We start from the raw sequence: 23,981 nt of genomic DNA, 5'->3' as shown, positions 1-23,981 counted from the left end.
ATATCTCTAATGATGTGTGATATCGAGCATTTTGTCATGTGTCTGTTAGCCATTTGTATGTCTTCTTTGGAAAAATATCTTCATGTCTTCTGCCCATTTGTTAAGTGGATGATTTATTTTGGGGATGTTGAGTTTGAGAAGTTCTTTATAGATTTTGGATACTAGCCCTTTATCAGAGGTGTCATTTGCAAATATCTTCTCCCATTCCATAGGTTGCTAAATTTTTAGTTTTGTGGATTATTTCCTTTAATGTGCAGGTTTTCCTTTCTTTCTTTATTCTTTCTTTCTTTCTTTCTTTCTTTCTTTCTTTCTTTCTTGAGAGAGCGTGAGCAGGGGAGAGGGGCAGAGGGAGAGAGAGAGAATCTTAAGCAGGCTCTAAGCTAAGCATGAAGGGGCTCAATCTCACAAACTGTGAGATCGTGACCTGAGCAGAAATCAAGAGTTGGATGCTTAAATGACTCAGCTGCTTAGGCACCCCTACAAAGATTTTGTTAATCGGTGGTTGTACAAAGATTAGAAACCGTTGTGTACAAAGATTAGAAACCGTTTGCTGTGTACCTGTGTGCCGATGTACAACTTTTCTTCAGAGTTGCAACATTGAGTGTGGTTTGGGACAACACATGATTTCATCTTCTGGAGTTGCTGCTTGCCTACTCACCGGTTCATTTAGAACATGTGGGGTAGGAGCATATTATCCAAGGTCTTGGATAGCATGGCCACTGTGTAGGCCAGTCACTATTTTCTTTTTTTCCCAATACTTGTGTGTAAGCTCTGTACCATTTGGGTAAAAGGAGATCACACAAAGCTGTAGTTAGAAACTACGCATCTGTACCTAGCAGTGCCTTGTGTGGCCTGTCTGAATGCCCGGATACCTTCAGCCTTCCTGCATATGCTGTCTTTGTAAGGCCCCTAAAATGACCAGTTTTCCCCTTTTGCTGGAGCAGAGATCTCCACGGGGATGAAAGTTGTTGGTCACCTTTCCCCTTTGCCTCCCTTATGGCACATAGCAGTGGTAGGAAGTGTCATTTAATTGCAAGGTATCTAAGGGACGTGGGAGGTGATTTACACACAGTTTTCATCGCCAGAGTCTACCTCAGAGCTCAGGGTTGCTCTAAAATCCTGCACGGGAAGAAAATATGCATTGCTGTGTGTTAATTTTTGAAGTCCTTGAATCTTTCAACCACATGAAACTCCTCTATGACCTCACACCTTGATTCTTGTGTATCTTGTTGTAACTACTGTTGCCCCTTATGGTCGTAATTGCTTCTGCTGTTTTTTCTTTTTCATGTTTTATTTATTTTCGAGAGAGCACAAACAGGGAGGGGCAGAGAGAGGGGGGGACAGAGGATCCAAAGCAGGCTCCGAGCGGACAGCAGAGAGCCCAGTGTGGGGCTCAAACTCATGAACCGTGAGATCATGACCTGAGCTAGAGTCAGACCCTCAACTGACTGAGCCACCCAGGCACCCACTTGTGCTGTTCTGCATTGTCTCGTGCTGCCTCTTCTCCGTGGAATATCCCACCTGCCTCCTTGATTCCCGCCTTTCTAAGATTTTACTCACCTATTATTTGGTGCCTGTGAATTCATTTTTCTCTGCTGGTTCTTAAAACTCTCACATTCTATGAATCTGGTCTACATCTGCAGTAAGAAACTGGAAATAAGACCTTTTTGTATCCTGCAGAGGTACTTGCGTTGTTTTTCTCTCCTAAGAAGAAGGTTTTCTTAGTACTTTATTATGAATTGCTCAACTGGTTTGATGAATGGGATTTTCTCTTATTTCAGAAGCAGCAGTGATTTAGCAGCTTTTCAGACAAAACAGGAACAGGAATTGGATCTCTAACCCTTCAAAATTTGGCAGCTCCTCTTTCTACAAGCTTGTATATGTATATATATATATATATATATATATATATATACACACATATATACAAGCTTGTATATATATATATATATATATATATATATATACACACATATATATATATATATGTGTATATATATATCTGTTGTTTATCCGTATAGAGAAAAACATCATTGACATTTATTTCCTACAGATCGTTTTCTTCATCAGAGTGATACTCACCGTAGCTGTAACCAGGAACAGATGTCATACATCAACTTTTTAGGTCATGGCCTGAGGTGATTGCCCAAGATCAGTCTCTTCAGTTGTTGTGTGAGAGAGTGAAACAGCGTGAACTTAAATGGTTTTCTGTAATGCCATAGGACTTCCTTTAACATCTCTTGCAGAGTCTGTGATGAACCTTCCAGCTTTCGTACGTATGAGAAGTGTTTCACCTCTGGTTTTTATTTTTTGAGAGAGACAGAGGGCATGAGTGAGCGAGGGGCAGAGAGAGAGAATCCCACGCAGGCTCCACACTGTCAGCGCAAAGCCTGAAGTGGGGCTTGAGCTCACAAATTGTGAGACTGTGACCTGAACTGAAGTCAGGTGCTTAACCAACTGAGCCATGCGGGTGCCCCTCACCTCTGATCTTGAAAGCTCCTTTTGCTGGGTATAAAATTCTGGTTGCCTGCTTTTTCCTTCAGTGCTTGAAAGACATGACTCTGGTGTTGTCAGGCTTACATTTCTAATGAGAAATCTGCTCTCATCGGTATCTTTGTTCAATGTGTCTATTTTTCTGTGACCCTTTTTAGATTTTTCTCTTCTTACTGGTTTTGAACAATTTGATGTGTTTCTTTACATTTCTTGTACTTAGAGTTTGTTGAGCTTCTTGGATCTGTGTGTTTATAGTCTTCATCCTATTTGAAAAAATTTCCAGCCATTGTTTCCTCAGATATGTTTGTTCTTGTGTCCTTCTTTGAGAATGCCAGTTGCACATGTACGTTTACAGCTGCTTAAAGTCCCACAGCTCACTCGTGCTCTTTTCATTTTCTAGGATGACTTTCTGTCTCTGATTCGTTTTGGATAGTTTCTGTGCTAATGTCCTAAGTAAAGTTCATCACTCTTTGCCTTTGCCTTGTCTGACCTGCTCCTAATCCCATCCAGTGTGTTTTTCATCTCAAGACGTTGTAGTTATCATCTCTGGAAGATCAGTTTGGATCTGTTTTAGATCTTTCATATCTCAATATGTTGTTTTTTCACTGACTTTTTGGACATATGGAATGCAGTTATAATAACCATGTTAATGTCCTTGCCCGAATTCTGTGTCCATTTTGGGTGCTTTCAGTGGTTTGCTGTCCTCCTCAGACGGTCACGTTTCCCTGCTTCTTTACGTGCCTGGCCATCTCCCTGGACACTAGACGTTGTGAGTTTTATCTTGTCAGGTGCCGCATGGTTTTGTAATCCTCTGAATCTTCTCAAGCTTTGTCCTGAGAGCAGGTAAAGTTACTTGGAAACATTTTGATCCCCTGCAGGTCTCACCGTTACGATTTGATAGGTGGGTCAGGAACAGTGCTCACTGTCAGCTAATTATTTGCTGACTGTTCTACCCACTACCCTGTGAATTTTAAGTTTCTCCAGTCTGACTGGTGGGAACAGGCACTATTTTCAGTGAGTTTCGGGCACTGTTTTCTCGTCTTTACTGAGGGCTTTCCCCCCACCCTTGGGTAACTTTCATAATTACACCCGTTTATCTCAGTACTCTGCTGACTACTTGAGGGGACCCTCCACAGATCTCTGGGGTCCTTCCTGGGGTAACTCTTTCCCTTTGCCCCTTTGTCCTGCTTCCTTGATCTGTCTGGATTTTCAACTCTGTCTCGACCCAGGGAACCTAAACAGGGCTCACCTGTGGACGCCCCTCCCTGTGCTGCAGCCCGGGAGTTGTGAAGGCAGTCCATACCTGGAGGGCTCGTCTTGCTGGTTTCCCGTTTCAGGGAGCCCTGCTCTTTGTTGCCTGGTAGCCCAGGCCTTGAAAATCCTTGCGGTGTGCAGCCATCTTTTTTCTGTTCAGGGTGGAGGGTAAATGATCTGTGAGGCACCAACCTTGAGCGGAAGGGGAAGTCCCGTATTCTTTTTTTTTTTTTTTTAGTTTTTTCTTTACGTTTGTTTATTTTTGAGATATAGAGACAGAGCACGAGCAGGCTGAGAGAGAGAGAGAGAGAGAGAGGGAGACACAGAATCCAAAACAGGCTCCGGGCTCTGAGCTGTCAGCACAGAGCCTGACATGGGGCTCGAACCCACAGACTGTGAGATCATGACCCGAGCTGAAGTCGGACACTCAACCGACGGAGCCACCCAGGCGCCCCAGAAGTCCCGTGTTCTTTATGGAGGATCTGATAACTATGGGAGGAGCCGTCCTATTGTTTTAAAACCACCTTTTGGGAAGTGTAATTTATCATCAGAATGGAGCTATGGTTAAACTGTTGGAAGGGACCGAGAACGACACAGACCAACTCTGTACAACGGTGGGGGGAGAGCAGACTTATTTACCTGTGTGCCATGTCGAGAAGGTGGTGCTTCTCGAAGGATCAGCGTCACATGGCAACGTTTCGAAAAGCAGGTTGTGTGTTTACCAATATGTTAGTATATTAACACCTTCTAGAAGAGTCAGGAGGGGGTTTGTGTTTGTTTTTTTTAACGTGGTTTTATTATATAATAGTGCCAAGATCCGTGGGATGATTTTTATTGGCTCTCTTTGCTGTCAGGGAATTTATTTTCAGAAAAATAAGCTACTTGTTCATATTTAACTGGGTGACTTGGTAAAGAAACCTATGCCACCCAGAAATAAATGCTACCAGATGAAGTCAAATGATTAATTAGTAGTTATGTTTTTTATTATACTGACTTGCTTAATTTCAGGTCATGTTTGTTAGTAACACGGTTTTTTATTTTTGCGGGTTCAACTGCATGGCACCGCCGTTCGTATAATCGATACACCTCGTGTACATATGCTCCCTCTATCGGACAAGGAGTCCACTTTTTCTCTTTTAAGTGATGATGCAGATTTCTAGTTAAATCCTTGCGCTTGTGAGTTACAGCGGTCAGATCTGTCATTCGGTTGACGCCAGGTCCTTGGACAGGATCCCAGCTTTCAGTGATGTCATTGCCCACGTAGGGACGTACACTCGAAGCAGGGGTCAGCTTGTCTGCCGGACAATGGGAACAGTCTCTGATGTTCTTGAAGGCAATGTGGTACATTAGCAGATTTTCTCAGCTTTTCATTTAACCTGACCACATCCATTGTGGAGGGGATTTTGCTTTGTTTATTGGGTTTTTTAAGTAAATGTTGTTTCCCCATGGTTTCACATAGTTACACATAGTTTTAAGAACAGGCTTTTTAGAGGAAACCGCTATAAGCTCCATGAATATAATAAGTAATAGCGTTCATTTCCAGAGATTTTTTTTCCCCCATTAGTCAGATTAGGGTTCAATATTTTAAAGAGGATCAGATAAAGAATCGTGCCTTGTCTTCTCTTGACCTATAGGGAGCTGAAAGGAAAATCAGGGATGAAGAACGAAAGCAAAGCAAAAGAAAAGGCAAGTGTACTGACCCCAGCTCCCAGTTGAATGCCTGTAAGTAGAAATGTTTCCGCCAAGTGTTTCAGACCTTTTGCATTCAGAATGGCCACTGTGTTTTCAAGCAGAACATATAATCATGGATACTTAGTACTGGGAAGTGGTAGCATTGCTTCCTTTACCAGTTACAGAACCAGCCGAATGGCCGAACTAAGGGATTTTCTTGTGGAACTACGGGAAAGGATTCTTGAGTTTCTCCAGAGTTCAGACTGTTTTGGCTGTTAGTTTTAGTTCGGGTTGCTGATTCCAGTCCTGAAAAATAACACATATTCTATCTGAATAGCTGATGATAAAATTGGGACTTGTCTAGATTTTGAAGAAGAATGCTAGTGCCCTTGAGAATTCAGGACGTCTTACTCCTGAATGAGTGTCGTTTTCCTATATACAGTATTCTAACATTTTAGAATCTGTAGGGCTCCTGTTTGGACATTTCACTGGAAAGGCTTGCTTGCTTTCAGTCTTTCTTTCTTTCTGTCTTTCTGTCTTCCTTCCTCCCTCCCTCCCTTCCTCCCTCCCTCCCTTCCTCCCTCCCTCCCTTCCTCCCTCCCTCCCTTCCTCCCTCCCTCCCTTCCTCCCTCCCTCCCTTCCTCCCTCCCTCCCTTCCTCCCTCCCTCCCTTCCTCCCTCCCTCCCTTCCTTCCTCCCTCCCTCTTCCTTCCTCCCTTCCTTCCTCCCTTCCTTCCTTCCTTCCTTCCTTCCTTCCTTCCTTCCCTTCCTTCCCTTCCTTCCTTCCTCCTTCCCCTCCTCCTCCCTCCCTTCCTTCCTTCCTTCCTTCCTTCCTTCCTTCCTTCCTTCCATGTAACCAGTGTTCATATTCACAAAATCCTGTATCTCTCAACTACAAGGGGAAGAAAATGCTGCTCTGTGGCAGTAGTGTTCCATCGGCAGTACGTGGGCCGCTAGCACCTGGTCTCTGAACAGTCTGGCTCAGCAGACATTTGCCCCGTAGCACATTGGTCAGGCCCCCCGACCGGCATCCACGTACGGGCGCCCAGGAGAGCTCATCACCGAGCACTGCAGAGCAGATGACAGGGGAAAACGGAGTCTGCGATTTAATAAATAAAAAACCTAGACAGTCATACTTATTTTGAGCTTCTCTAAGGTTAAGTTCTGAGGTCAAGTTGGAGGTCTAAAGGTGTGGTGGGCTCTGAAAGACCAGAGTGCATTGCTGTTAGAATGTCAGCTGTTTAATCAGGATAGCTAAGGTGAAATTACTTCTGAGTTGTGTGTATGCGGTTTTAAGCTTTAGCCTTTCAGACAGAAATTAAACATGCTGCTTCAAATTTTCTTTATGTGTCTGTCTATATTTAAAAATAGCCTTTTCTCTGATTTTGGTAAGACGTTCAATTGATTGTAGTATAAATACAAGCAACATATTTCTTCACATAAACTGTGCTTTTCTTCTTTGTTTAGGCAACGTGACCTGTACCTTATATAGTGCTGCAGTTTAAGTTTCTTAAATCTGAGCAAAGTGCTCTGTGGCCTGTATCTAGTCTGTGTATATAAGCTGTTGACCAGGGTGTCCGCAATTTGTTTTTTCTTTTTCAGTTTCCGACGTCAAAGTGCCACTGCTTCCCTCTCACAAACGAATGGATATCACGGTTTTCAAACCCTTTGTTGATCTGGACACTCAGCCTGTCCTTTTCATTCCCGACGTGCACTTTGCCAACCTTCAGCGGGGAACTCACGTAAGTAACCAGGATCCCGGATCCCGGGGCGGTTGTGAGGAACTAAGACTCGACACAGAGAAGGTCTTTGGCGTTCGTTGTAAACAGAGGCCAAAATTTAGCGAGGTTTGACCAGTGTTACGGGTCAGCTGTCTGGAACATTCAGTTGGGAAGTGTGTGTAAGCACTGTTGACAGAAATGCAGGACCAAGCCCGTCAGCGTCAGCTTCACTCTGTACCTGCATATTTGTATCTTTGTTCATTTAAAGATGCCGGAACAGTAACATAATTTGAAGTCTGAGTCTGTGATCTTGTGGATTGAACTCGTGTGGTTCTGGGCAGGAAGGAAAAGCCAGAGGAGTCCCTAGGGTAGAGGCCCTAAGGGCAGAAAGAACGCCCAAAGGCTCTTTTCGTGGTTTTGGTTACTGAATCGCAGTTGGCACATGGGTTTTGGTTACTGAATCGCAGTTGGCACATGGGTTTTGGTTACTGAATCGCAGTTGGCACATGGATCGCCGGATCTTGGCAACTAATGTGAAACTAGCCACACCCTGCTTTGAGCAGAAGCTTCGTAGAGATAACAGCTTTCGTAGAGTGGAGGCTGCTCTCTGTGCAGAGCTCCAAAAAGTATGCAGAAGAGACCCTGCCATGCGCTTGGTGCCCAGATTTCTCTGGGCTCATGACTTTATTTAGAGTTCTGGGGTGGGGGTGGGGGGCATTGCCGGTGTGTCCAGTTTCTAATGAGAAGCTTCTGGTGAGCAGGGGGTCAGCCAACTTTCTCTGTAAAGGCTCAAATAGTAAATACTGCAGGCTTTTGGAGTTACACAGCGTCTGATGTGACTGTTCAGCTCTGCCGTTGTAGTGCTAAAAACAGCCATAAACAACGTGCCAGTGACTGAGCGTGGCTGTTTGCCACTACGTACTTTATTTATATAAACAGGCATTGGGCCAGACTCGGCTCCTGGGCCATAGTTTCCCAGCCGCTGGCTTAGAGGAGTTCCAGATACCGGTAAGAATCTGGTAATTGAAAAATAAGGCTAAAGGGTGGTGTACGAGGTTGGTCAGATTCAAAATTATTTTCATTTTAGGAATAAGTCACTTAACGGTCTGAAATACTTTGAGCATATACTTGAAAAGCTGTCTATTTTTTTGGTTTTAGGTCCTTCCTCTGGCCTCAGAAGAACTGGAGGGTGAAGGGTAAGGCTTCTGTTTTGTTTTATTTTGTTGAAATGTTTGTTTATTTTTGAGAGAGGGAGAGAGAGCATGAGCAGGGGAGGGACAAAGGGTGGGGGGCGGGGATCCAAAGCGGGCTCTGCGCTGCGGGGCTCGAACTCACAAACCTCGAGATCATGACCTGAGCCAAAGTTGGATGCTTAGCCCACTGAGCCAGCCAGGCGCCCCTGTTTTGTTTAACAGGTTCTTTTTATCTGTAAACAATCTCAAACTTACAGAAAAATTGCAAGTATAATACAAAGAACTAATTTTTTCCTGAGTCCTTTGCAAACTCGGTGACCCACCATTCCTAAATACGTGTGTACTTCTTGCAAACGAGGACAGTCTCCCACATAACAGAGTCGGGATATTAACAAGACATTAGTCCCAGCCAGTCCTCGTTCCTCATTCGAGTTTTGCCGGTTGTTCCAATAATGTCCTTTATAGCAAAAAAGGATCTGATTCCGACCCCGTGTATTCAGTTGTCTCCTTCAGCCTCAGACAGTCCAGTCTCTCCTTGACTTTCCTGACCCACTACTTCTGAAGATTAGAAACCCGTTGCTTAGAATGTCCTTCAGTTTGGGTTTGTTCGTTGTTTTCTCATGATTAGATTCAGATGACTCTGCACCTCGGCAGGAATTTCCCAGACATAATGGTGCATCCTCTGTGCGTCCTGTCAGGTGGCATAATTTCCGTGTTACCCCCTGCTCGTGCTGTTCACTCGGATCACTGGATCAAGGCCGTGTCTGCCAGGCTTCTCCCCCGCGAAGCTATTTTGTAATCAGTGGTTTGTGGGGAGGTGCTTTGTGGCTTTTAAAGATCTCATTCCTAATCAGACTTTGAATTTATTCATTTTTTTCTTTATATCGGTACGGGCTCCTGGTTTCCAACTTGATTCAACAAGTCGCACGTCATTTACTTGCTCACATTGTCGCAGTAGGTCGGCGGACCCCTTCAAGCTGCCCCTGGGTCCCCTGACGTGACCCTCCCCCCAGCTCCTGGAGCGCCTTCCTCACCTTCAGGCACGATGTCTTCCAGGTGCTTGTGTTTTCCCTTCCCAGCTTGAGAACCTGCTCCTTCTCCAGAGGGAGCCCGGCCCTGGGTGTGCTCCTGACTCTCGCGCCGTTGCTGTCACCCCCCTCCCCCGGCACACGGGTGCCCTTCTTGGTCCGCTCGGGCCCTGACTGCCCGCGCCCCCAGACCCCCTCCTCAGCGCTCTACCGTGTTGAGGGGCCGGTCCCCTCTTCCGGGCTCCCCCTTCAGACCCACGTTGCCTGTGGATCCTTTTTCTCTGAAGGCCAGTCCTCCACTGCCTCTAACTCCTCGTGTGCTCAGAGCCTGCACGTGCTCTCAGGGGAGGTCTGGGATGTGCCGGCAACTGAGACGGACACGCTGAGTATTTTAAGGCCCAATCCCTGTGCTTGAAGTGTCGTTCTGCTCAAAACCAAGCACTCCCTTTCTTCACTTCCAGTTATGCCCCCACTGACCTCCCTCACAGCGTAGAACTTGCACCCTGTGACTGAGCCTTGGAACCACTCAGTCCTCAGCGGTGTCTCCTTCCCCTCTTTCTTTGCACAGACACTACCGTATTCTGACCCTTTGGGATTTTATGCTGTGATGGTCTCCAGGGTCCTCTCCCAGGTTCTGCTGCGGGTCCTGGAGTCACCTCCAGTCTCCACCACACACGCTTTGAGTACAGCATTCTCGTCTCACGAACCTTTGAAAGATTTCCTAAATGCCTGCAGCATTAAGTCGTAAATTCCTTATAGCCAGATGATCAAGGTATTCCATAGTAGAGTCCAGCCTTCTGGATTTGTCTTCCTGCAGAGCATCGTATCTTAGCCATCCCGGCTCTGTGGCTACACTTCCCCCCTTGGTTGACGTGTTCTCTCCTCTGTTAGCACCTTGATGTACGTGTCTCAGGTCCTACCCCCTCCATAAAATGTTTTCTGAAAAGAAGCCCTGCGTTCCTGAGAAGGCAGCTTGATCCAGTGTGAGAGCGATGGAGGGTGTCTGGCAGGTGACCTGAGTATAGTCCCAGCTCTGCCATTAAGTTGTGTGAGCTGGTTCAGTCACTGTCTTCCCTTGGGCCTCAGATTTTCGTCCACAGACTGAGGAAGCTGGACCAGGTCAAGAACCAAGGTCATGTTAAATCTAAACTTCGGTGACGTACCCTAAATCTCTCTTTTGTTCCCGCAAGCGATGTTTTCAGTCGGCATCACTGATTGCCTCGTTTGGATTGCCTACAGGTCTAACTTGAAAAGGGGTCCGTACGGATCAGAGGATGACTTTGCCATTCCAACTCCTGCTAAGCTGACCCGGGTGGAAGAACCAAAGAGAGGTGCGTTGGTTCACATTTCTTGTGGGAGCTTTCAGTTCGAAGTGAATTCTGACTCTGTCAAAAGCATGAATTGCTCAAACCAACCCTGTCTGGCTTGACTTTCTCGAGCATTCTTCCATCAGGCCAGCTCTTGGCTTGAAGCTTGGGCTTCTAGCAGAGTTCCAAGAAGCTGAGAGCCATGTTCCTCAAGATGGAGTTGATTTGGGTTCATGTTTACTGTTCCTGATGCAGATGTCTCTTTTTATTTCAACCGCTCTCCAGAGTCTCTTATTTTGCTCATATGAATAACCGCGTCCTGTCTCTCTCCCCCCTGCTATACTCCTGGCTGGGAATTAGTGCTGCTGTATGTGCGGAAGGAGTCGGAGGAAGTCTTTGATGCCCTGATGCTTAAGACTCCGTCTTTGAAAGGCTTGATGGAGGCTGTAAGTAGTGGAAACTTGGAAACCCTCTTTCGAAAGTAAAACCCGCTTAAGTAGAAGTTTTCTCTGAAACAAATTTTATCAGACCTTCCAGATTCTCTGTTATACTGAAATCTCTGCAGCCTGTGCTGTGTGGCACAGCCCACGTTTCATCCAGCCACACGTGGCCCTGAGTCATCTGCTGGGCCATCCCCGCTGGGTCTCACAGGGTCTCACCCAGCAGACTAGTTGGCAGACGGTAGCCTCTGAGTGATGTCTACTGAACTGAATTGAGTGCTTTTGTTTTTGGGTCTTTTTTTTTCATGTTTTATATATTTGGGGGCGGAGCAGAGAGAGAGGGGAACAGAGGACCCCAAGCAGGCTCTGCACTGTCAGCGGCAAGCCTGATGCAAGGGCTCGAACTCACGCCCCGTGAGGTCGTGACCTGAGCTGAAATCGGATGCTCAACCGACCGAGCTACCCAGGCGCCCCCTGAATTGAGTGCTTTTGCGATGGTCCGTGCAGTAGTTTTTGCTTGTTCGTTTTGTTTTTTTTTTAACATTCTACTCTTTTTTTGGGTTTAGTTATTTTGAGAGAGTGCAAGTGGGAGAAGGAGTAGAGAGAGGGCGGGGAAGAGAGAGAATTCGAAGCAGCCTCCACACCGTCAGCATGGAGCCTGATGGGGGACTCACACTAACTGTGAGATCGTGACCTGAGCCAAAGGCGGACTCTTCACCGACTGAGCCACCCGGGCACCCTGATCCGTGTCGTAGTTTGTTATATACTTGGTTAAAAGCAGATTGCCGTTTAACAAACCATTTAGACACTGACAAAAATTATTCTTCATCAAATAGAGATCTTGGAAAATTTCATACATAAAAACAGTGGCTCCTTGGTCGACCTTTGAAACGCCCGATCCTGGGGAACGACGGAGCTTATGTCAAGTCCTTACCCAAAGCCTATTTTTGAAAATGTAGACATGTAGCCAGTGATGACCGTAAGTCTTTCTCACAAGACCTCAGCAGTGAATAAAGTTACCCCAGCCGGGCCTTCTGGGACTTCAGCAAGAGATGGCCTGAGAAGGAGCCCATTTTGGCTTTGCTCCAGGACGAAATTCAAGGAATCTACACTGTATCCTGATATTTATCAGCCCCCTGTAGGTCATAGGCACCTTTGAGCTCCGAGCATGTGCGTAACGGGGCTAGAAACCTGTTTCCTCTGGTTCTCCGGACGGCTGCGGTGCGCTCAATTCAGTGAACAATATTTGTTAAGCATCTGCTTTATGCCAGATAGTGTTCCGGCTTCTCGAGTTACAAGAGTAAGGGACACATTGCCAAACGGAGTTTGGGTGCTACTTAGGAAGGTGGGGACAATAAAATAGGCAAAGAAGGAACGCCTGGGTGGCTCGGCAGACTGAGCGTCTGACTCTTGATTTCGGCCCAGGTCATCACCCCAGGATCATGGGATTGAGCCCTTAGTGTGGAGCCTGCTGAAGATTGTCTCTCCCTCCCTCTGCCCCTCTCCCTGGCTCACGTGTGCCCTCTCTGTCTCTAAAAATAAAGAAAAATTTTAAATGGGCAAAGAAACTAAGAAGTAATTTTCCAGGCACTGATAAATGCAGTGAAGAAAAAGAAAGTGGCGGGGTACAGGGACGAGGACCGGGGGAACCACGGTCTCTCGGGGTCCCTGAGCTCAGAGGCATCTCCCAGCATATTTCCTTCCCCCACCACAGCCAGTGCCACCGTTAGCCTCTGCTCTGTGTTGTTTTTCAGCTTCCTGTGATTTCTCCTCGGTTACCCTTTCTTACCTTGTCTTCTGGTAACCCTTCCTCATTTAGAACCACGCAAACTCTTAATTATGGAGAGAGAAGAAACGAGAATGGTTGAGACTTTACCGTGCAGATACAACTTGCTTGTAGCCCGTAGAGAATTTGTCAGTGTCACGTGCCTCTTGGGGCTGGGGTTTCCTAATGGATGTTCCACAAACACCCGAGGAATTACTAGCCAGTGATGCAGAAAAGAGGTGGATTTGTTTGGGGCGCCTGGGTGGCTCAGTCGGTTAAGCGTCCAACTTCGGCTCAGGTCACCATCTCACGGCTTGCGAGTTCGAGGCCTGCATTAGGCTCTGCGCTCGCAGCGCGGAGCCTGCTTGGGATTCTCTCTCTCCCTCTTTCCCTCCCTCTCTCTCCGCCCCTCCCTTGCTCGTGGATTCGCTCTCTCGCTCTTTCAAAATAAATAAACTTTAAACAAATCATTTAAAAAATTGAAAGATAAACATTGGTCATTCTTTTAAAACAAAAGGAAGTGGATCTGTTTGTACGAGAGCTTGGATGTGGGCTGAAAGGGGTGTTTTGTGAGCCCGAAAGCAGTCCGAAGGCTGGCCTTCTGGCCTTTCTCCGTGCCGCCTTGAGTTCTGCTCTTCGTATGGAAGGTCAGCTGTGGCCCCAGTTTAGGGGTGGTCTACACAATTCTGAATAAAGCATTTGGCCCAGACGGAGTCAGCTCATCCTTGGATTAATTCATCCTCTCTCTCTCAAGATAGCCTCTGGGCGCTCGTAGGAAGCCTGCAGACTTGACCCTGTACTGATTTCCCTGCTCCATGTGGACCCTCGCCGATGGTAGCAAGGGGGGTGAGGGAGCTGGGGCCCGAGAGGGGTGGAGGGCCCCACCCCAGCGGCTGCAGCCACAGTGGCCGGAGCCCTGGTGGTTTTGTGAAAGTCTGTGTTCTCCCTGGAGAGGCCTTGGGTAGATCTGGCCGAGGCGCCCTTCCTGGCTTGTGATCAGGGACTTGGACGTTTCCTGTGGGCTGTGGGACATTGAAATGTTTGTTTCCTTCTGGAAGCGAACTCCTGCTTTGTGCCAGACGCTCGTCAGTCGTCACCGCGTCCCGTGGTACTCGAAGGGAGGGTCTCTGTTGATGAGGACAGTCACTTGTGTTGATTTCTACACTTGATCAGAATACTCGTGACAGTATGGCTACGTGCCCTTACACGCTTCTCAAAAGCCGTAGAATGTGAACCTAATGGGAACTGTGGATGCTAGTTATGATGCTGGAGTGATGTTGGCTCCTCACGGACGACGAAAGCCCCGCAGGGACGTGAGATGGTGGCACCCAGGGTCTGGTGGGTGTGCAGCTGTGTGCTTTCTGCTCAATTGTTTATAAACCTAAAGCTCTCTATAAAGTGTTCGTTCTCTAAAAGGATGGCCATACGGGACACTTAGGGACTTCAGCAAACTGGGGGGAAGTGACAGGCACCTGATTGCAGCCCCTCCAAAGGCAGGTGACGCCCCCGCCCCCGCCCCCACCCCCCGGGGATATGCGTGGTTTCGTGTATGTCTTTGCACATGCATTTTTGAAAGACAGAAAGCTGAGTGACTGGGCACAGCATTTGTAGTTTGTGTTTTAAAGCCATGAGATTAGCATTTTGTAATTATTTTTCTTGGTTCTTTTAGATCTCAGACAAGTATGATGTGCCCCATGACAAGATTGGGAAGATATTCAAGAAATGTAAAAAAGGGTAAGCATTAACTGGCATTTCTCCTCCCTCTAAATAACATCACTCTCACGTCACACGGACGCTATTCACGTGCGTTTGTGCCCAGCCTAGAAAGAGTTGTACAGACGTGAATGCGAGGATGTATTTTTTCTTAAGTTAGCCACACGAAATTGATCTACCTTTCTGAGACAACTTTGTGGATCTTTTTTTCCAAGCAAAATTTTTGTGTGCTCTTGCCTTGCTTGGCAGCAGTGAAATGGCTCCAGATCCCAGAGCCCAGGTCGAGATTTAGGAAGGGTAACCACGGTCGCTACCCCCGTTTACTGAGCCCTCTTCGTGAGGCAGGCACCCGATCGGGCACCTCGCACGCTAAGTTCCCACACTGCCCTCTGAGCTGGTGTGATGTTCAGTAAGTCAGGAGTTCACACGCAAGGCAGCTGAGGTGCAGAGAGCCTGAGCCGCGGCCACAGTCGGGCAGAGGTCAGTGCCAAGGCCCTGGTTTCGGCTCAGTCTCTGCTCCTTCTGTATTCTCCGGTCCTGGATCGTGTTTTCAGTCACGGGACGTTGCTGCCTCGTCCAGAAATGAACATTTTTAGTCCCGTTTCACTTGAGCGTCTGTGCTGTTTGACATGGGTAAGCCGAGTGTGGCTTAATTCTAAGGCAGGTCCTAGTTGGAACTTTCTCGATGGGCCTACCAGGGAGCGTTGGACTTACTAGCAGTTCGGCTAAACTTTGAGGATCTGTTGCCAGGGAAGATGACTCGTCAGGGAGCCGTGGCTCCATCCCGTAGGTTAATTTTACCGACGCGCCTTGGGAAGCCGGCCCGGCGCGGGGCTGCTCCCGCAGACGCGGCTCGTGTGTTGTGAGGGCTCCTGCGTATCGAGTCGTGACCACGTGCTGAAGTGGTAACAGGGAGGAGGCCGGCGCGGTTTGTTTTCCCCCGGGCCCCGCGCTGTTACAAGCGCTTTACTTGAGCCCCTCAAGGTAGGCACCGTGGTTACCCCCGTCCCGCAGATGAGGGGATCGCGGCTTAGGGAGGTTTTGTACGTGACGCACCTCCCGTGCTGCAGCCAGTAAGCGGCAGCGCTGACTGGGAAACCGGGTGTGGCTCGCAGTCGGGCAGGGATGAGCACAAGGGTCTCGCTCGTCTTCCAGGATTCTGGTGAACATGGACGACAACATCGTGAAGCATTACTCCAATGAAGACACCTTCCAGCTGCAGATCGAGGAAGTGGGGGGGTCGTACAAACTCACCCTCACTGAGATCTAAGGGCACACCGCCCCCCCCCCCCCAGCGAGTTCACGAAGGTCTCACGTAGGTCTTACCCGCCGGAAGCAGGTGCATCGCAGGCGTGGGCGGATGCCGGTGGAAGGGACTCCTTTCGAGTTGGAGACGGCGTTGCGTTTGGCTGGTGGATAGCGTTCAACACGCCGCACTGGCGTTTTTCAGACAGCCGAGGAATCCACATGCCATCATGTTTGAATTTTCTGATATAGATACTTAGGATTAAAAGTGAAACCTTTATTCCAAGATTTAATAGACTCTCTGGGAACCTTTAGAATATCTGCTACGTTATTTATATAAAAATACTGGAATATTTGTCTCTTCGATGTTAGTGGGCCTGCTCACCAGTGCAAGTCAGAAAAGGCAGCGGGCTTGGCTTTCAGGGTGCTGTGCCCTTGCCCGAGCTCAGCGTGACCGACTGCCTCAGGGTAGGGGGAGCGGCGCCCCAAGGGGGGGGGGTGCACCCTTTCTCCCTCAGCCTCTCCGCCTCCAGAAAATGTTTACTCAAGTAGGGCATGTTCCTGAAATCTCCCCGTGCAACTTTCTTGAACATATCACCTGCCTTTCTCATGAAGAACCTAAATGGGTGACAGTGTGAATCAGTTAAGCTAACGCTGCATTGTATATAAGTGCAATACGTTTTTGAAGGCCTGTGTCTGTAAATGTGTATATACGTGTCTTATACAAATAGATAATATATAAATACGGTGTCTGTACATACAGCAAAGAGATGCAACAAGGTCTACCTTGCAGATTTTCCCTAAACGAAAGGTTAAGTTATTTTTGGTAACGTCTACCAAGCAGACCGAGTCCTGTGCTTGGTGGAACTCACCAAAACGCCTCGTCTGCGTCCTCGCCAACAGCAGTCATCCCAGAGCACGGCAAAACCTGCCGAAACGGCAGAGATTTCTGTTTGCTCTTGAGAATGCGGTTGGTTATTCGGATTTCTGCCCTAACGACCGAAGTAAAGGAAGGACGCCAGCGCGTTTCCCGTCTGTTGCGTATGCCGTTCTCAATCGTGTGTCCCCGCGAGTGTGAACACGCAGCAATTCTAACACATGCTGCGATTATCGTGGCCTCGGTGATACGACCCCAAATGGAGTCCTTCCTCATCTTCCTGTTACGCGAAGTGATTCCTAGTTCATCGTGTTCCAGAGCCTTCAGGCTTCGAGCACCTTGTGTGCTGCAGACCATTCTGGAAAGCACTCATGAGTGCATGAGACTGTATTACTCTGGCAGGGGAACAATTTGTACACATGTTGAAATATATAAATGTACTAAAGGGTGTAATTTTATAACAAGTACAATCACGGGTATCCAGGTTCAGGGAGCTAGAGTAGGTCATTTGTGTAAGTAGGACTTGTAGTTGCATTTTTACGTTAAACTGTCCTAATGAAGTATGTGAACTAAATTAAATTGCTGGTTTTCTAAGATAAGATACCATGGGACACGGGTCATGACTATTTTATATTTTGTGTTATGAAATTAATTTTTGTCTTGTTTGTTGTTTTTCACTGTATCACTGAAGATGCATTTTAAACCAAAGGGATTAAATTTTGTATATCTATTTCGTAAGATGTCACTTCCTGTCAACTCCATTTCCCTTTACCCTTCCGTTACTCGCTAACGCGCGGTGTGAGATCGTAACCTCGTGGGGCTGAGAAGAACCTCCCTAGCATTCTCTCCTCATTTCTCAAACGGAGAGTCCTCTTTTCCCTTCGGCTTAATTTTTCCGTACAGGTGTCTGAAATGACCCAAGTAACTGTTAAATAAGGGAGCCCCGAACGATTGCCACTGTTACCAAAATGTAACCACTAAAGCCGAAGGTAGACGCTTCGAGACCCAAAATCTTAAGGGTTCTTAGTTTTTTAAAAGCTTAACAGAGCATGTTTGGTTTAATCTGCCAATAATGTTTCAGCTCGTCAGACTTTCTGAATCAAACAGCTGTCAGGAGTTTATTCAGGGAATCCAGGGCCTGAATGTGATGGGCACTAAAATACATTTCTAACGAATACATGATCGGATTAATGACGCGAACTGCCTGCTGGATCTCCCGTGATATCTATTCGTTGTTCACGTTAGTCCTTGGGCCGCAAGTCGAGAATCTAGGGGCAGACTCGGCTCCTGTCACTCAGCGGCCCCAGAGCCGGACTCCGAGCCTTTCGCCGGACTCCACGTTTACCAAGGCTCCAGGGAGCTCCCCGGGTTCCCTTCTGCTCCCTGACCTTCCCGCACGCAGCTGCGTCTCTTTCTCCCTTTGTCAGTTAGCAGAGAGGCTGTTTACAAGTCAGAAGCTCACAAGCAGTCCGGGCTGGACCCGGAGCAGCAGGCCACGGAGTCGGCGTGGTCTGTTTGACGAGGCGACCGTCAGTGAAGCAGAAGTCCCTGAGAGAGCGCCCAGAAGGGGGTTCCGTGAGACGGACAAGACTTGGCAGGGAGGAAGTCCCAGGAGAAGGCAGGTGTGGGACTGCGTCTTGGTAGGACCCCGCAGAGAGCGCTCTGCACCTGGTTTCCGTCCCTCCGGCTACTCTGGGGGAAGCGGTGAGCAGGGTCATCCAGTGTTGGCGATACTGGCCTCTCGCCTGCAAATTGGGTCACCGACGTGTGGCAAATCCAGGCCACCCAGGCAGCACGCGATGTAGTCAGACCTTAAACCCACGCCCGAGGGCTGGCCCAGCAGGTGTAGGGTAACAGCAGGCACACGGGTGGTTCCTCTCCATTCACGTCTCTTCGGTCTCACACGCACTTGGCCCTGAACTTCTTTAGCCAAAGAAGTTTAGCCCTTCAAATCTTTCAGCCAAATTCTGTCTCCGCCCTCTTACTGAGAATGTAACACAGGCTAAGAAAAAGAAAAACATAGGGGCGCCTGGGTGGCTCAGTCGGTGAAGCATCCGACTTCGGCTCGGGTCACGATCTCTCACAGTCCGTGAGTTCGAGCCCCGCGTTGGGCTCTGTGATGACAGCTCGGAGTCCGGAGCCTGTTTCAGATTCTGTGTCTCCCTCTCTCTGACCCTCCCCCATTCGTGCTCTGTCTCTGCCTCAAAAATAAACATTAAAAAAAGAAAAAGAAAAACATAAGCCATTAGAGTGAATGTTGAGCTCCATGAGAAGATTTCTCTCAGAGATTTCCTACCTCTCCTTACCTCGCTCCCCAGAGATAAGCGTGGGTGGTCTCTCCGCAGCCACACACGACTCCCTCAGGCAACGGAGGCTACTCTTGAGATGGTTTTACAAATAGTGGACTAGTTTTTCCTTCCTTTTCTTTCTTTTTTTTTAAATTTTATTTATTTATTTTTAAACTTTTTTTTAAGGTTTATTTATTTTTGAGAGAGAGAGAGAGAGACAGAATATGAGTGGGCAGGCTCCAGGCTCTGAGCCGTGAGCACAGAGCCTGACGCGGGCCTTGAACTCACGAACCGTGAGATCATGACCTGAGCTGAAGTCGGACGCTCAACCCAGGGCGCCCCCTTTTTTTTTTTTTTCTGCAAACGTTTTCATTTATCGACATCCTTTGGATGTGCTCTGGTTCCTGACTGCACGGTCCTGTCTGACGCCGGGATCGTCACCTGATCCGAGCCCACTGGAGGGCGCCCAGGCCAGGTTCCGCCATCACAGAAGGAGACAGGTCGACACGTCTGCCCTTGCGCCCCCCCGGCACACGAGTGCTGGGTCACCAGACACGGTCCGTAAACACGTTGTGGGCACTGCCACGTTGCCCTCCTCAGTGAAACCGATTTGCATTCCTACCCACCGAGTCTGAGAGTCTTTCCCGACATCTTCCCGCCTGGATTGGTGCTTCTTGCGTTGGAGTTGAAGTCGAACATAACTTCGTGTTCGGCGGCCCTTTGTGCTGGCGAACTGTGTACGTATGTCCTTGAAATACTCTGTCCGTTGTCCCGCTTTCTCGCGTCTTGTGCCCTTCAGTGCACCCCACCATCCGTCCCTGCCATACGCTTCATCTGACTCTACCAGACCCTTGACAAGGTCCTTGAATCCCCACCAGATCTAATGAAAGGAGCATAGAGCCCCCCTCCCAGCTGCAAGGGTCAGGAGGCGACACTAACGAGATAGACGTCCACCATTTCCCTCCACTGTCACATGCCCTTTCCCCCGCAAACTCCCTTTCCCAGCTCACCGATGACCTGACACTCTCTCTCAAAATAAATAAACAAAAACACTCAAATACTCCCTCCTTGAATTATGATGTTTTGAGCATGCCATCTGATTCCCATTGAGGGGCTAGTTGATAACGATGACCAATAGATTTTCACAGACTCGAGCAGTCCAGTGTCAGCCCCTGGAAGATCACTTGTTCTTTCTGGAATGTTCTCTCATATGTTGCTGTGAAAGAGGAGCTCTACCGCTCTCTTTTCCAAGTTCTAGAATTCTGAGGAAGGGGAGGGAGTCTGGTGGGCGGGGTTTCTTTCGGTGATTGGGAGTGAAGATGGGACTTTCTTTCCCTCCAGTGTTCCCATTCCCAGGCGCGCACCCGAGCTCAGGTGTAAGTGCCCTTCGTGTGCTCGAAGGAGGGTCGTTTCAGTGATCGGGAGTGGAGTTTGTCTTCTGACCTCTACTCCCTTCAGTGCATGGTTTCCCTGTCATTCTTTACAGAAAATTAAGCCCACAGCCCAGGGACACCGCCTCACACACGAGCGCACACCAGCCTGAGTGCAGGGACCTTCTGAGGACACCCAGTCACATCATGGTTAGCTCTCCATTTCTCGCGTGACCTGGTTTCTTTGCCGTGCTGAGAAAAAGCACAATTTGCTTAATTTTGAGGAAAATCTTAAGTGATACAAACTAAAAAAGTGCAAGATAATTGTTTTTTACTTCCTATTTCCATTGAGGACCTTCCTTTTTTTCTTCTTCTCTTTCTCTCTTTCTTGTTCTTTTTCTCTCTTTTTCTTTTTTCTCTCTCTCTTTTTTTCTATCTCTTTCTGTCTCTTTTTCTTTTTTTTCTCTTCTTTTCCTTTTCCTTTTCTCCCTTTCTGTCTCAGTATATGTCAACCACTGACCAGGGAAATTACGGGATGCAAAAATGTTTAAGGATTCCAGCTGGCCTGTTATCTCGTCTGGAGGACAGGCCTCACCCTGTTTACAACCATCTGCAGGAGGGGGCCATGATTCCTTCTGGTCTCAGAAGTTTAAAACTCACCAGGGAGTTGATCACGCAGGCCTGCTCTGCCTAGGCCGCCATAAAGGAGGGTGGGAAAGGAAAGTGCCAGTGCGGTTCACATATTACCCTTTGGAATGGATACAGAGTTTTCTGCCCAAATGAATCTAGACACAGACCTTTTAACTGTCACAAAAAATTAACTCACAGTGGATCACGAGCCTAGATGTAAAGTGCAAAGCTATAAAACTCCTAGCAGATAGCACAAGAGAACACCTAGATCCCTTTGGGTATGCCAAGGGCTTTTTAGAAACAACACCAAGGCACAATCCACGAGAGAAATAATTGACAAGTCGGATTTGACTAAAATCACAAACGTCTCCTTTGTGAAAGGCAAGGTGGGGAGAACGAGAAGACGAGCCCCACCCTGGGAGAGAATAGTTGCCAAGAATCGTCTAGCGAAGGACCGTTACTCAAAATATACAAAGAACTCTTCATACTCTACAATAAGACAACAAACTACCTGATTAAAAAAAATAGGCCAAACACCTTAACAGACACCTCACCGAAGAAGGTATACAGATGGCAAGAGTGTGGAAAGATGCCCCACGTCAGACGATCTCGAGGAGGTGCAAATTAGAACCACGAGGAGACCCCACTGCACGCTGACCACAAGGACCAAACCCCGGAGCCCCGAGGACACCGCCCGCTGGGCCAGGGCCAGGAGAAGCAGGAACGCTCACTGGTGGGAGTGCAGAGGGGAGTGGCCACTCTGGGAGACAGCCGGGTGGCCCCTTACAAAACCAGACCGTTAACCCTGTGACCCAGCGGTCATGCTCCTCGGTGTTTGCCCCCAGCGAGCTGAAACCTTAGGTCCACACAAAAGCCTGCACACAAATGTTCGTGACGGCTTTATTCCTAATTGCCAAAACTTGGGAGCAACCCAGGTGTCCTTCGGTAGGTGAGTGGATAAAGAAACCGTGGTCCATGAGACAATGGAACATTTCCAATGCTCAAAAGCAATGAGCTACGCAAGTCATGAAACAACGTGCAGGCAGCCTAAATGCATGTGTCTAGGTGAACGAAGCCAATCGGAAAAGACCACGTGCCGCGTGATTCCAACCATAGGACTTTCGGGAAAAAGGGAAGTGACGCAGACGGTGAAAAGATCGGGGGTTGCCAGGGTTTATGGGGAACGGATGGATAGGTAGAACGCAGGATTTTCAGATGAGTGGAAACGTTTTTTTTAATTCTGGTTTTTGGGGGAGGGGGGCATGTTAATGTTTATGTTTGAGGCGGGGGGCCGGAGGAGAGGCGGCGAGAGAGAGAGGATCCGATGTGGGCCCTGCGCTCGCGGAGGGGCTCGATCTCGCGAAACGGGAGATCCTGGCCTGAGCTGAAGTCGGAGGCTTAACCAACTGAGCCATCCAGGGGCCCGTAGAGCAGTGAAAATATTACAATGATGGATACATGTCCACGCGTCATTACACAATTGTCCAAACGCGTAGAAGGCACAACACCAAGAACGAGCCCTAATGTAAACTGTGGACTTTGGGTGATAACGGTGTATCGTGTGGGTTGAACGGTTGTGGCAAATATATCCTCTGGTGGGGGATGTGCATAGTGGGGAAGGCTGTGCGTGTGCAGGGAAGAGGGTAGAGGGGAAACCTCTGTACCTCCCCAATGTTGCCGTGAACCTAAAACTGCTCTAATTTTTTTTTTTGATGTTTATTTATTTTTGAGAGAGACCCACATAGAGTGCAAGTGAGGGAGAGTCAGAGAGAGAGGGAGGCACAGAGCCCGAAGCAGGCTCCGGGCTCCGAGCCGTCAACACAGAGCCCGACGTGGGGCTCGAACTCACGAACCGTGAGATCGTGACCTGAGCCGAAGTCGGACGCTCAACCGACCGAGCCGCCCAGGCGCCCCGAAAACTGCTCTAAAAAAATAAAGCCCTGCTGACAAATTGTTTGTTCCCACACAAATGCGCAGACTTGCCCCCTTTCAGGTCTGAGGGCCTATGGGAACCCGCAAGCCCTCCGTTTCTGACTTGTGTGTCTAAACCCAAGGTCAAAGAGCGCTCCCGTGGGAGGTGTGCAGGCCACCTGTTGCGGCTCCTCATCCCTGGGCAGGGTCTAGGGGTGACCCCGTGCCCGAGGCGGGCACTGCGGGTAGCCTGTGTGACCCGATCTTAGGCTCAGCCGCGCAGGGAGGGGGTTGTGGACGGGCACGGCCCCCCTGGCCCCCGGAACCGGGGCCAGCCAGCTCTGCTGCAGTCCCCCGGCGCTCAGCAAGTTGGATGCTCCCACGTCCGCGTCCCGCTGGACCAGACGGAGCGGGGGACGTCTCGTCCCGTGGCTGCAGAGGGAGCCCGAGGTGAGCCCGGTGGCCGGCACGGATGGCCCGGTTGCCAGGGACCAGCACGGAGCGCTTCGTCTCTGCGCGCTGGTTGTGATAAGAGTGAACAAACATCCTGCAGGCCACGCAGTCAGGCTCAGGGAGCTGTGGCCCCAGAGGGCAAAGGCGCCCGGGGGACGGCGGCCCCGCCCCAGAAGGGCCCCAGGGGGAAACCAAGCGGGAGGAGGGAGCGGCTCTTGGTTCCCACGTCGGTAGTGCCCTCCGTTCGACTCAAGGCCACGCCGTGAGGCAGGAGGGCAGAGATCATCGGCGCCGCTTTGCAAAGAAGCCCGCGGGCTCCGAGAGGCTCAGCGGCCCGTCCCGTGTCACACAGCAGTGGGCAGAGCCGGCCGGCTCTCAGCCTCCCCCGGAGCCACGTGGCCTCGGCACTCCGAAGGCAGCAGTGCCCTCGTCGTTTCCGTCCCGCTCCCAATAGCTGGCTCCCTTTTGCATTTTTGTTCCCAGGGCATCTGTCCTCAAAGCCGTCGGCTCTGTGGCCTAGAGCGGACAGGCCTAGCTGAGGGAGGAAACTCTGGAACGGTGAGTGCCGCAGGTCCCCTCGCCATTCCGTCCCTGTCTCTCCTCTGACAGCCTCTGCCCGCAGC

At 49.0% G+C, this 23,981-nt stretch overlaps 1 protein-coding gene across 1 annotated transcript in view; it reads left to right on the top strand.

The window, feature by feature from the left end:
• GRHL1 (grainyhead like transcription factor 1) overlaps window positions 1-16,428 on the top strand; it is a 54,483-nt gene extending 38,055 nt beyond the window's left edge. Inside the window, exons 10-16 of the mRNA XM_047069514.1 lie at window positions 5,382-5,433; window positions 7,020-7,159; window positions 8,297-8,334; window positions 10,599-10,690; window positions 11,027-11,112; window positions 14,541-14,605; window positions 15,740-16,428. Of these exons, the coding sequence (XP_046925470.1) occupies window positions 5,382-5,433; window positions 7,020-7,159; window positions 8,297-8,334; window positions 10,599-10,690; window positions 11,027-11,112; window positions 14,541-14,605; window positions 15,740-15,854 (588 nt within the window). The 3' untranslated portion in view covers window positions 15,855-16,428. The remainder of the gene's footprint in view (window positions 1-5,381; window positions 5,434-7,019; window positions 7,160-8,296; window positions 8,335-10,598; window positions 10,691-11,026; window positions 11,113-14,540; window positions 14,606-15,739) is intronic.
• The last annotated feature ends 7,553 nt before the right edge of the window (window positions 16,429-23,981 follow it).

Source organism: Lynx rufus, unplaced genomic scaffold (assembly GCF_022079265.1).
Source record: "Lynx rufus isolate CCGP_SWC_20201006 ecotype Redwood Valley unplaced genomic scaffold, mLynRuf1.p SCAF_8, whole genome shotgun sequence".
In the NCBI taxonomy this organism is placed as follows: Eukaryota; Metazoa; Chordata; class Mammalia; order Carnivora; family Felidae; genus Lynx; species Lynx rufus.
The sequence above is the reverse complement of the archived record's forward strand: the minus strand, read 5'-3'. Positions and strand labels throughout refer to the sequence as shown.